This window comes from Oncorhynchus keta, chromosome 30, assembly GCF_023373465.1.
Source record: "Oncorhynchus keta strain PuntledgeMale-10-30-2019 chromosome 30, Oket_V2, whole genome shotgun sequence".
Classification (NCBI taxonomy): domain Eukaryota; kingdom Metazoa; phylum Chordata; class Actinopteri; order Salmoniformes; family Salmonidae; genus Oncorhynchus; species Oncorhynchus keta.
Window position 1 is genome coordinate 20,738,733 of NC_068450.1, and position 12,377 is coordinate 20,751,109.

The 12,377-nt window shown below is 38.5% G+C and overlaps 1 protein-coding gene across 21 annotated transcripts in view; it reads right to left on the bottom strand.

Moving 5' to 3' along the window:
- Positions 1 to 12,377, bottom strand: part of mbnl3 (muscleblind-like splicing regulator 3) — a 97,394-nt gene that overhangs the window by 2,422 nt on the left and 82,595 nt on the right. For 14 of the 21 annotated variants that reach the window (XM_052486904.1, XM_052486896.1, XM_052486900.1 and 11 more), the window contains 2 exons: positions 12,274 to 12,368; positions 184 to 8,185 (listed from right to left, as the gene is read on the bottom strand). The exons of 1 other annotated variant lie outside the window; for it this stretch is intronic. In XM_052486904.1, coding sequence (XP_052342864.1) covers positions 8,168 to 8,185; positions 12,274 to 12,368 — 113 coding nt within the window. In that variant the 3' untranslated portion in view covers positions 184 to 8,167. Of the gene's footprint in view, positions 1 to 183; positions 8,189 to 12,273; positions 12,369 to 12,377 lie in introns of those variants that run through there. 6 more of the 21 variants (XM_052486897.1, XM_052486901.1, XR_008086486.1 and 3 more) reach the window with 5 other exon arrangements.

The window sequence follows — 12,377 nt, forward strand, 5'->3', positions numbered from 1 at the left end:
AGTGATATGCAAATAAAAATCAAGTGTTTGAATTGGGTCTTGTGTCAGATGAACTATTGGGTCCTCAACTTCGTTCCGATCATTTCCTCATAATATCCAGTGTTTTCTTTTAGTTCCTACCACTTTAGTATGTCTAGATGTAACTGAATGAAGAAGAAAAACAACACACACAGACCAAAAAGATAGATCACCAATTAAGTGCTTTATTAAAAGGTAAAACAAAAATAACATAAGTCATATGTGTATGTATACCTATATATTTATACATAGCAAAAATAATTGGCATGTAGCACAGTTCTCTAGCACGTACAAGCACAACAAGCTAAATAGAAAGTGAAAGAGAAGCATTTTCATACCAGGAATCAAAGCAGTCAATTTCACTTTTGTCCTAGAGTGGGGGAGAGATGAGCATAATGGACAGCCTTCTCTCCAACAGAAATGCTTTTAAACAAACCCAATATTTTACCTGGGTGCAAGTTTGTTCACTCCTTGGCTTTGCCTTGCCAAGCAAGCAGAAACAGGCAACTAATATCCAGGAAAGCACCCAAAGCAACTAACAGTTATTTAAATTAAAGGGACAAATTCTGTGGTCACTTGCCATGAATGAGATGTTATGTTTTTGCTTTCACATCAACATGTACAGATGTACATTATGAAACTGATCTTTGAATCAGTTGTTAAAAGTTTGGGAGCCTTGACCCCCAGTCTTATCCCCAGTCTACAGGAAGGCTGTCCTCTCCTCTGTTTACAGTGAAAAGGCTTTGGACCAATCCACTGAGACCCAGTCCCTCCACCACCTCTAGGACAAGTGCCATGGCAACAAAATGATTGGCTTCCAAAGCAATTGAAGAGCATTAAATGTACAAGTTCGTCAGGGATGTTTGTTTCGCAAGTGTGTGTGATTGTAGTAAAACCAGTTTTTTTTTATCCAGATCTGACTAAAATCCTGTGGAGAATTCAGATTGATTGTTTTTGGATAATGACAATGAGTTTAAAAAAATCCCTTCTCACAAACCAAATACACACGAGTAGCAAATTATTTCCTGTTTTTGCGCACACCTGACATCCATTATTTTCCGACTGTCAGCAGATGTCATTTCCTAGACAGACAGCAGGTGGACCACCAAATTCACAGGTTCTTCTGCACATCGACTTGCATGCAGAATGATGGGACTGATAGTGTAGAAAATCCTAACACAGTTTGATCTTGAAACCAATCTAGTTTTATATAGGGTTACAAAGGAAGGGTATATTACATTACAATTTCAAAGTTTACCAGTAAACTACCTGAAATTTGGTAAATTTCAAGGATTTAATGTAAATGATCAAAAAACATCTAGTGGCCCTTCTGGGTACTTCAGATGACCACAGGTGTCTGTAATGATCTCTGGCCCTCTGTGTGGCCTTATCACATGTCAAATATATAACAATCAAATAAGAAGATTTTAATATTTTAAAAAATACAATGGTAAAGTTCTAAAACATTCTAAATATAAACCATCAATTTAGTGAATACCACTGGTGTTTAATATGAGGGTTTCAGCATGAAATATCCTTTATGTTTTACACACTTTTCATTATTTTACAAGACTATGTCAATATGTCTTTGTTGTAAATGTTTTGTAGCTAAACTGGTGTCAGTTTAGTCAATAGTTAGAAGCATTGCAGAGTTAATTGAAAATAATGCCATTGTTGATTACATTCTAATTGAATAAATGTCCTCTTGAATCATATCTGCTAGAAACTAATGGACAATATGAAAACTATATATGAATACGTTTTTAAAAATGTATTCAAGTATAAATGACTAAAGTTATCATATATTGCCATATATTACCTGTTAATTACCAAAAAATACAGAAGATTCCAGTAACTCCGTTAAATTACCGGTAGCTTTGCAACCCTAGTTTTATGTAAACTACCATTCTGATTTACTGTGTCACTGTGTCATCAAACCTGATGGAAATGTAAATATCATTAATTTGTTTACTAAAGGGAATATGCATATAGTTCTATTAGTTCTAACTATATGCATATAGTTCTATTAGTTCTAACTATATGCATATAGTTCTATTAGTTCTAACTATATGCATATAGTTCTATTAGTTCTAACTATATGCATATAGTTCTATTAGTTCTAACTATATGCATATCGTTCTATAAGTTCTAACTATATGCATATAGTTATATTAGTTCTAACTATATGAATATAGTTCTATTAGTTCTAACTATATGCATATAGTTCTATTAGTTCTAACTATATGCATATAGTTCTATTAGTTCTAACTATATGCATATAGTTCTATTAGTTCTAACTATATGCATATAGTTCTATTAGTTCTAACTATATGCATATAGTTCTATTAGTTCTAACTATATGCATATAGTTCTATTAGTTCTAACTATATGCATATAGTTCTATAAGTTCTAACTATATGCATATAGTTCTATAAGTTCTAACTATATGCATATAGTTCTAACTAAATATAGATATATATATAGATATATATAACTAAACTGGTTCAGGATCAGACATAGCTGGACTTCTAAATGTGCTTCTATAAAGTATGGCAAACTACAAAGCTTCTTTTTGACACATTCTGTTTTCTCTTAACAGAGGCACCATCATGTTTTGATAGGAGCAGGGCACATATATAACAAAACCAAAGACACATCCCTCAAAAACAACTCTCTTTTGTTACACTGTATTAAAATGATAATTGTTTATCTGTATTTCTTAACAATACAGTAAATTTGATTTTTTTATCAGTTCTTTTCTCTATATTTATTCAAAATAAATTCAGAATATTTTGACTTACTTATGTACATAAGTGCAAACGAGGTGAATATCACACATTCGTACACCGGTTGAATCCCTTAAAGCTCCAGCGAGCATCAACATCTCCCAGCACAGCTGGGCAGGCCACAGGGGGAAAGAGACTTCATACTGAGGACCAATCCAAGAGCTCGGTGACATCAGCACTTCCTGTCCATGCGGACAGAAGGCCTATAGTATAAGCCTATGAGCCTAGGTGAAAATTGTTGGCAATACAATGCATAGAGACGACGCATAGCAATTTCTGTACAGCATGTATGGGCCAGTTCAACTCCAATGTAATGTGGTGATCAAAAACAGCAAATCAAATCAGGTCATAAGTCTATAATGACTCAATTTAGCAGAATTATTTCAATCTTGTATCCAGTCCCAAAGTCTCTTTACCCTCCTGGTATTTAAGGTGATCATTTTAAAAGCTGAGATGCGTTCTTACTCTCCAAAAAAACTAAATACAGAAATAAAAACGAATCAAATCCAAAAGATAAACAAACAAAACACCTGATCTCCCCAGAGGACCTTTGGACATTAAGGATTTAACTTAACTTTTTCTTACAAAATATTCAATCATCTTGCAATCCAAGACAATCTAACTAGACATTCCCTTTCTGAATAAGTTAATGTTGTACATTATTTCAATTCATATGTGAAAAAATTCACAATTAAGATTGACAAAGGTAGCCATGTTGTCGTTCTGTTGCCACAGCAACAACAACAACCACGACATACTATTAATAAGTAACAATGAATCTATCATTGTATAGATACAAATGTATATATTTTTTTATATAATTTCTATTTTTAGTTTTTCTTAAATGGAAACTACACAAACTATTAATTAAGTATCAATGAAGATTATCTTATTTTCATGCTATGACTTTTTTCAAATGTCAAATAAACAATAAAAACAAATCTAAATGGGTGAAAATACCACTAACAGTTCTGTCCATAAATAGTCACATCTTTGATATTGTGATTTAGGAATAAAGACTAAAAATGTGACAGAATTCGATGAAGTACCATTTAGAGAGGGAGAAACTTTGGAACATAATGGTGAAGGATGAAGAAAGAAAGAATAATATATTTGTACCAACAACACTACAATTACTCTAGTTAACTATGTTGTACAAGGAAAACACACCTCTTAAACATGTACATTTACTTAAAATGCTAACGCCCCCCACGAGGCACATTTTCTTTTTCTTAAATCAAGTATGTTGTTATTTCCAGCTGGATAGCAGTTGGAGAAGGCATAATGATGTGACATAGAGAGGGGGGGAGAGAGAGAAGATAGATTTTCATCTTGGCTGGGCAACGCAAGTCCTTCAAAGCTATACAATTTAGACAAAGTGAATATGTCTAGACATTCTAATATCAATTTCATTGATTAAGAGAGGACCATTTCTAATATGCATCTGAATGCATCAAAGAAAGGAGGAAAATGCAGGGACCACACTTGTCCAAAGATATTTCTGAAAGTACTCACACATTTAAACATAAACCTATATAACAATACACACACATACTTAAAACATTTCTTAACACAGTATGTTTTCTTAACGTGGTTTGCATTTGACCTCTTAATAGAAATAGCCTATATAGTGAATCATTACATTTCAACATGCCGTTCGACTTTTGCGCTATTAGATACATTCACCACTTAAATGACATGACTTAAACATGAATAGCTTCCTGTCAATATCCATTTCCCCCAAGATGTGGAAAACGTCTCAACATTTCCACGTCCAACTCAGTGAGTCAGTGTCATTAATTAAAACATTTAAACACACCACCCACTCAGGCTGATTACTTTTTTTTATCTCATCAAAAGATGAGACAACACAGCTGTTTCAAAGAAGAAACTACAGAGACACGACAGATCAATGGCGCCAGACAGGCAGTGCTAGTCAACATATCATCTGTTTTGAAAAGACTGAAAAGTCAGTTATTACAGTGTATGGACAGTGATTGGTTTCAGAAGACTTGAAAACGAGTGAGAGAGGCACATTAAAACTCACCTAAACATATCAGCTAATGTATTGTCTCTATCCATTTTCATAGCAATTCTGCTCCATTTTGTAATAATTCTGGATACCATTTTAAGACCAAATACTTAACTCCAGAACTGATCAGTTTCTCTTTCAGTCTCTCACTATCTCCTTCTATTTCCTCTACTTAGGTCGGTACTGTCCCACCAGGTCACTATATTTGTAGCATTTAAAGTCTGCTGATGATTGAAAGTAAGGACACAGTGACTATGATCAAATACATGTTTTACAGACAGAACAATTTCAAGCTTACTCAATATACTCCCTGCAGAACCACATTTGTCAAATCCATTCCATTAAAATATTCTTAACACAACATATTGAAACATGTATACCACTTACTTAAACATACTACTATGAATGCAGGAGATTGACCCCAAAAAATATCTGTTAGTTGACGTCTGACAGAGGAAGGGACGGCTCATTGAAGGGGAAACATCCATAGCAATCTGACAACAGTAAGGGAATTCTATTCAGGATACAGTATACACCAATGATTGGCACAGACAAACCTCCATTATAGAATCATTGGCACACATTTAAGCATGCTAGACCTTTCAGACAAGCAAAACAACTCCCCTGATGCAGCCTCTGCAGTGGTTCCAGAAAGTTCAAGAAATATTAATAAGTATTATTTCAGATTTCGCCATTGAATTTCATTTTTGGTTTCAATAATGTGTCCCTTCCACGAATAGATGACCTTTTGGGAAGCGTAGTTTTGTCAAAAATAACGCTTTCACATAATTGTAACATTCTGTCATGAGGAGCACATGTTGAAATTCATAACAAACATGTTTTCCAATCTCGAGGTTTAAAGTTGAAATCCACACAAGGGAATAACAGCGCCATTCTTCGGCCCGAGCAAAGGTGTTATTGTATTTGTTTTGTTGATTAAACGGAGGAGAGGAGCATCCGGCATCATGGTAAAATAAAATAGCAGTACATTGCTGTTCTATCATGCGTGCACAGACGTTCAATGATGTCAGAGGGGGAATTACATTAAATAAGTAAAACATCTTCAGAAATTACCATGAAAACATCTGAAAAACTTGCAGTTAAGTGAGTTAAAATCTTCCCAGAAGTTGGACCAACAAGACATGGGACATGGCAAAATGTGGATTTTTAGAGAAAACAAATAACTTATTTGAATGAAAATGGTTTTGTTAAGTTAGAGCATAGCCTCTCTAGACAGATGGTTTGCCTCCCACAACGCACAAGCCTTCCAGCATACACGTCTGTACTAAGACAAAGTCCATTTGACATAGAGTAAAAGGTGGAGTTGGGATTTCCTTCTTTCTTACGTCACTGCCTTATTCGCTTGTTGCCCAAAATAGTAGCTAACAAGTTGGAGCTCACAGAGGTTATTTTAATGAGTGTATTTCACAAGTGGCTAGTTTGCATCAACTACCTTCACTAAAACCACTGCAAAGGTTTTGCTTGCAAACTTTGGTTTCAAATTGCGAAGTTCTGGCATGTCTGGCTCTACAGGCCATCATGGTAAAAGTTCTTCACAATTCCTGCCTGCATTCTAAGCCCCGCCTACCCAAACTTGTGATTGGTCTGTCTGAAGAGGACAATGTCCTTTTTCATGATTCCCAGTGCTGTTGCCCTATAGGTCTGGGATTGACGAGACTAGTTAGAGCATCGATGTACGTGATCTAACAGTTCAATTGAAAGGCACTCTATTCGTGTAACGACCCAAAAATCATCTCATGAAGAGAGCTTGTCACAGGACCTAGTCCTCCTGAACAGAGAGACCTTTCGACAGGCAATATATACACAGGAGGAGCTATAGACTTGTGTGTCAATAGAAACACTTCTCTATACTTTGTCTGAGATCAAGGCTATTGGGTTTTAAGTCATTGACTTCAGTTGTTTTGGGATAAGACATCAAATCTCCTACATAGCTGGGAACTCAAAAGGCACAGACAAATGAACATCATATATGAGACCTTGGGTGAGATTTTTGAATTGGACCATAGGAGCTTAGCCTCTCTGAACTAAGGGAATGGCTCACATAATAACACACTGCTTTTAAGCTTCAGCCGTCTTGAAACGTACTGTAAACATTAAATGAGACGCAACACATTTCTTTGAAGTGAAAAAGAAAAGATGAAGAAAACGACATTGCATTCTAGAATGATCTACAGGATCTACTACTGCAAACTACTTCTAAATGATCCAACCTCTGCAGACTACTTCAAGAATGATCCAACCTCTGCAGACTACTTCAAGAATGATCCAACCTCTGCAGACTACTTCTAGAATGATCCAAGCTCTGCAGACTACTTCTAGAATGATCCAAGCTCTGCAGACTACTTCTAGCATGATCCAACCTCTGCAGACTACTTCTAGAATGATCCAAGCACTGCAGAGTACTTCTAGAATGATCCAAGCTCTGCAGACTACTTCTAGAATGATCCAAGCTCTGCAGACTACTTCTAGAATGATCCAAGCACTGCAGAGTACTTCTAGAATGATCCAAGCTCTGCAGACTACTTCTAGAATGATCCAAGCACTGCAGACTACTTCTAGAATGATCCAAGCTCTGCAGACTACTTCTAGAATGATCCAAGCACTGCAGACTACTTATAGCATGATCCAAGCTCTGCAGACTACTTCTAGAATGATCCAAGCTCTGCAGAGTACTTCTAGAATGATCCAAGCACTGCAGACTACTTCTTTCTTCTTGTCTGACTTGTCACTCATTTTCTTTCCAGACTGTCTGACTTTGAGGGAACAGTCAGCTGTGTAAGATTATACGACCTTACGCCTCATATCCTCAGCTTAGTCTCCAAGAGGATTTGCTGTTTTTAGTGTGTATGTGTATTTGTGTGTTAAAGGTGTGGGTTTGTATGGCTGTAAGAACTGGGGAGCCTCTCCTTCAGTCTGCTCCTTCAAGTCAATGTGCATCAGTCTGGGCTGGCTTTACATCAACAGTAATGGGTCCAAGCTTTAGTATTGCCTGTGATAAATGTCAATAAAACCAAGTCAACTTCTTTATTATGTGAATACCTCCTTAATGAGGATAACACTACCTCTCACTTGGGGTGCACTGTAGGTTAGGCACATGTTTGTTGCATTCAAATAGTTGACTGTGGTATTTTTGGGGCAGGGTTGGTTGGTTGGGGATGACTAAGGGTTTGATGGTGTTGTCGGGTGCTTTAACTGGGGTTTCACGGGAGGGTTACTGGGTTCAGCGCCACCGGAGCAGCCATCAGGAGTTTGGGGAGAGGGCAGAAGTGGGCTTCCATGGGGACGCACTGAAGGTCCACTGGGTCGGCACTCAGAACCTCTGAAGGGTCTACTGGAGGAGATGACAGAGAGAAAAAGGGGGAGAGAGAGAGAGGAGAGAAAAAGGGGGAGAGAGAGAGAGAGGAGAGAGAGAAAGGGAGAGGGGAAGAGGAGAAATGAAACCTACAAAACAACTGGAAAGAGGGATAATGTCATTTCACCAAAAGTAGTACAGTATTGTAATGCATCAACTTGCTCTGCACTGACTCAGATGAATGATGATTGGCTAAAATAAATTGATAATAAGATGATAGTTGGAGCTGTATTGTTAGATTTCAGTGCAGCCTTGGATGTTATTGATCATAATTTGTTATTATAGAAAATGGCTTTACATCACCTGCTATCACATGGTTGGAAAGTTACTTATCCAATAGAACCCAGAGAATGTTCTTCAATGGAAGCTTCTCTAACATCAGATATGTACAGTGCAGTGTTTCTCAGGGCAGTTGCCTTGGGCCATTACTCTTCTCTATTTTTACAAATGATTTGCCACTTGTCTTACAAGAAGCTAAAATGACTATGTAAGCTGATGATTCCTCACTCTACATGTGGCAGTGAGCCACAGGCAGTGAGCTCATTGAGACTCTTAACAAGGAGTGACAGTTAGTGTCAGAATAGGTGATTAACAATAAACTTGTCTGAAACCAAAAGCATTGTATTTGGTTCAAAACATTCTCTAAGACCTAAACCTCAGCTGGAGTTGTGCATAAAGCGTGTGACCATTGAGTAGAAGAAGCTGAACTCCTAGGAGTAACATGGATGGGCAGTCATCATGGGCAAGTCATTTTGACAAAGTTGTTGTGAAGATGGGGAGAGGTACAGTATGTGTGGTATGAAAAGAAAGCTGCCGCTGGCTCAAAACAGAGCAGCACACCTTGTCCTTAACTGTACACACAGGACTAACATCAATAACATGCATGATAGTATTTCCTGGTTGAGGAAACATTGACAACTTCTCTTTTAGTCTTTTTGAGAAGCATTTGAGTGTTGAAAATGCCTAACCATTTGTAGAATCTATTTGCATACACTTCAGATTGACATACAGTGCATTCGGAACGTATTCAGACCCCTTGACGTTTTCCACATTTTGTTACATTACATCCTTATACTAAAATAGATTAAATACAATATTTTACTCATCAATCTACACACAATACCCCATAATGAAAAAGCGAAAACACTTTTTTTGACATTTGAAACTTAAATGGAAGAAGCTTGTAACCACCAAGAATCTTCCTAGAACAATCGGGGGAGAAGGGCCTTGGTCAGGGAGGGGACCAAGAATCTGATGGTCTTTGACAGAGCTCAAGAGTTCCTCTGTGGAGATGGGAGAACCTTCCAGAAGGACAAACATCTCTGCAGCACTCCACCAATCAAGCCTTTATGGTAGAGTGGCTAAACGGAAGCCACTCATCAGTAAAAGGCACATGACAGCCTGCTTAGAGTTTGCCAAAAGGCACCTAAATGACTCTCAGACCATGAGAAACAAGATTCTCTGGTCTGATGAAACCAAGCTGGAACTCTTTGGCCTAAATGCCAAGCGTCACGTCTGGAGGAAACCTGGCATCATCCCTACGGTGAAGCATGGCGGTGGCAGCATGAAAACCTGCTCCAGAGCACTCAGTACCTCAGACTGGGGGCGAAGGTTTACCTTCCAATGGGACAATGACCCTAAGCATACAGCCAAGACAACGCAGGAGTGGCTTCGGGACAAGTCTCTGAATTTCCTTGAGTGGCCCAGCCAGAGCCCAGACTTGAACCAGATCGATGATCTCTGGAGAGACCTGAAAATAGCTGTGCAGCGACGCAACCCATCCAACCTGACAGAGCTTGAGAGGATCTGCAGAGAAGAATGGGATAAACTCCCCAAATACAGGTGTGCCTGTAATCGCTGCCAAATGTGCTTATGTAAATGTGATATTTTCATTTTGAAAAAAATATATATATATAAACCTGTTTATGCTTTGTCATTATGGGTTATTGTGTGTAGATTGATGAGGGGAAAAAACAGTTGAATACAATTTAGAATAAGGCTGTAACATAACAAATTTTGGAAAATGTCACAGGGTCTGAATACTTTCCGAATGCACTGTACATCTAATTGTTTTTTCTATGCATCATCAGGACAGAACAGCAGTTGGGTAAGCTCAAGGGGGGAGGTGTGTGTCTCTTTGTTAACAACAGTTGGTGCGCAAGCTCTAATATTAGGAAGTCTCAAGGTTCTGCATGCTTGAGTTATAATACCTCATGATAAGCTGTAGACCATACTATTCACCAAGAAAGTTTTCATCTATATTTTTCATAGCTGTCTATTTACCACCACAAACCGATGCTGGCATGAAGACCGCACTCAACGAGCTGTTTAGGGCCATAAGCAAACAAGAAAATGCTCATCCAGAAGCGACGCTCCTAGTAGCAGGGATTTTAATGCAGGACTAACTTAAATCGTTTTACCTCATTTCTACCAGCATGTCACCTGTGCAACTACACGTGAAAAAAACTTTAGATCACCTTTACTCCACACATATAAATGCATACAAAGTTCTCCCTTGCCCCCTCCATTTGGAAAATCTGACCATAACTATCCTTCTGATTCCTGCTTACAAGCAAAACCTCAAACAGTGACTTGCTTAATACGGAAGAGGTCCGATGCAGTGGATGCTAAGCTACAGGACTGTTTTGCTAGCACAGGTTGGAATATGTTCCAGGATTCATCTAATGGCATTGAGGAGATTAACCACCGGCTTCATAAATAAGTACATGGACGACGTCATCCCCACAGTGACCATATGTACATGTCCCAACCAGAAGCCATGGTAAACGCTAGAGCTGCCGCTTTCAAGGAGCGGGACAATATTCTAGACGCTTATAAGAAACCACTTTACTCTACCTGATGAACCATTGAATAGGCAAAGCATCAATATAGGACTAAGATCGAATCCTACGACACCAGCTCTGATGCTTGTCGGATTTGGCAGGGCTTGCAAACTATCCCAGATTACAAAGGGAAACACAGATGCGAGCTGCTCTGTGGCATGAGCCTACCAGAAGAGCTAAATGCCTTCAATGCTCGCTTCGAGGAAAGCCACACTGAACCATGCATGAGTGCACCAGCTGCTCCGGACGACTGTGTGATCACACTCTCTGTAGCCACTGTGAGTAAGACCTTTAAACAGGTTAACATTCACAAGGCCGCAGGGCCAGACTGATTACCGGGATGCGTAATCCGAGCATGCGCTGACCAGCTGGCAAGTGTCTTCGCTGACATTTTCAACCTCTCCCTGACCCAGTCTATAATAACTACATGTTTCAAGCAAACCATCATATTCCCTATGACCAAGAATGCCAAGATAACCTGTCTAAATGACTATCGCCCCATAGCACTCTGGTCAAAGGCTGGTCATGGCTCACATCAACAGGAAATCCAGGTTGTCTATACTAAGCAGTGTCAGAGGAAGGCCTTAAAAATGGTCAAAGACTCCAGCCAAGTCCTAGACTGTTCACTCTGCTACTGCATGACAAGATTATGTGCATTGACCCTTTTTCCACTAACTTCTTTCACATACGCTGCTGCTACTATTTATTTTCTGTCACTTTAACCCTACCTATATGTACATACTGTATCTACCTCAATTACCTCGTACCCCTGCACATTGACTTGGCGCTGGTACTCCGTGTATATAACCAAGCTATCGTTACTCATTGTATATTTATTATTAATTCTATTATTACAAGTTTTACTTTTCTATTATTTCAGTAACAAAAAAATTCTCTGTATTTTTGGGAAGGGCCTGTAAGTAAGCATTTAACTGTTAGTCTACACCTGCTGTTTCTGAAGCATGTGACGAATAAAAATGTATTTTATTTGACAGACAGAGTGACACAGATGGCTTAACACTAGACCCAAATGCAACAGAATCCACCCCCCAAAAATCTACTTTCAGTGTGTCACATTAAAACGTGACTGAAAAAAGTGAAATGTGAAACACATACAGTATGTATGTATATTAAATTATAAAAAATGGGAGTCTTAATGGCCAAAGACCTGACACCATACAGATAGAAACCAAAGAGAGAACCCAAAATGAAGGGACAAACCTGATTGGAGGAGGCTGATTCTGCGAAAGGAACATTGGTGACTGGGGTCGAGGCCGACGAAACAGTGGAGGTGGTGGCACCGTGCATCATGGGTACTTTTATTC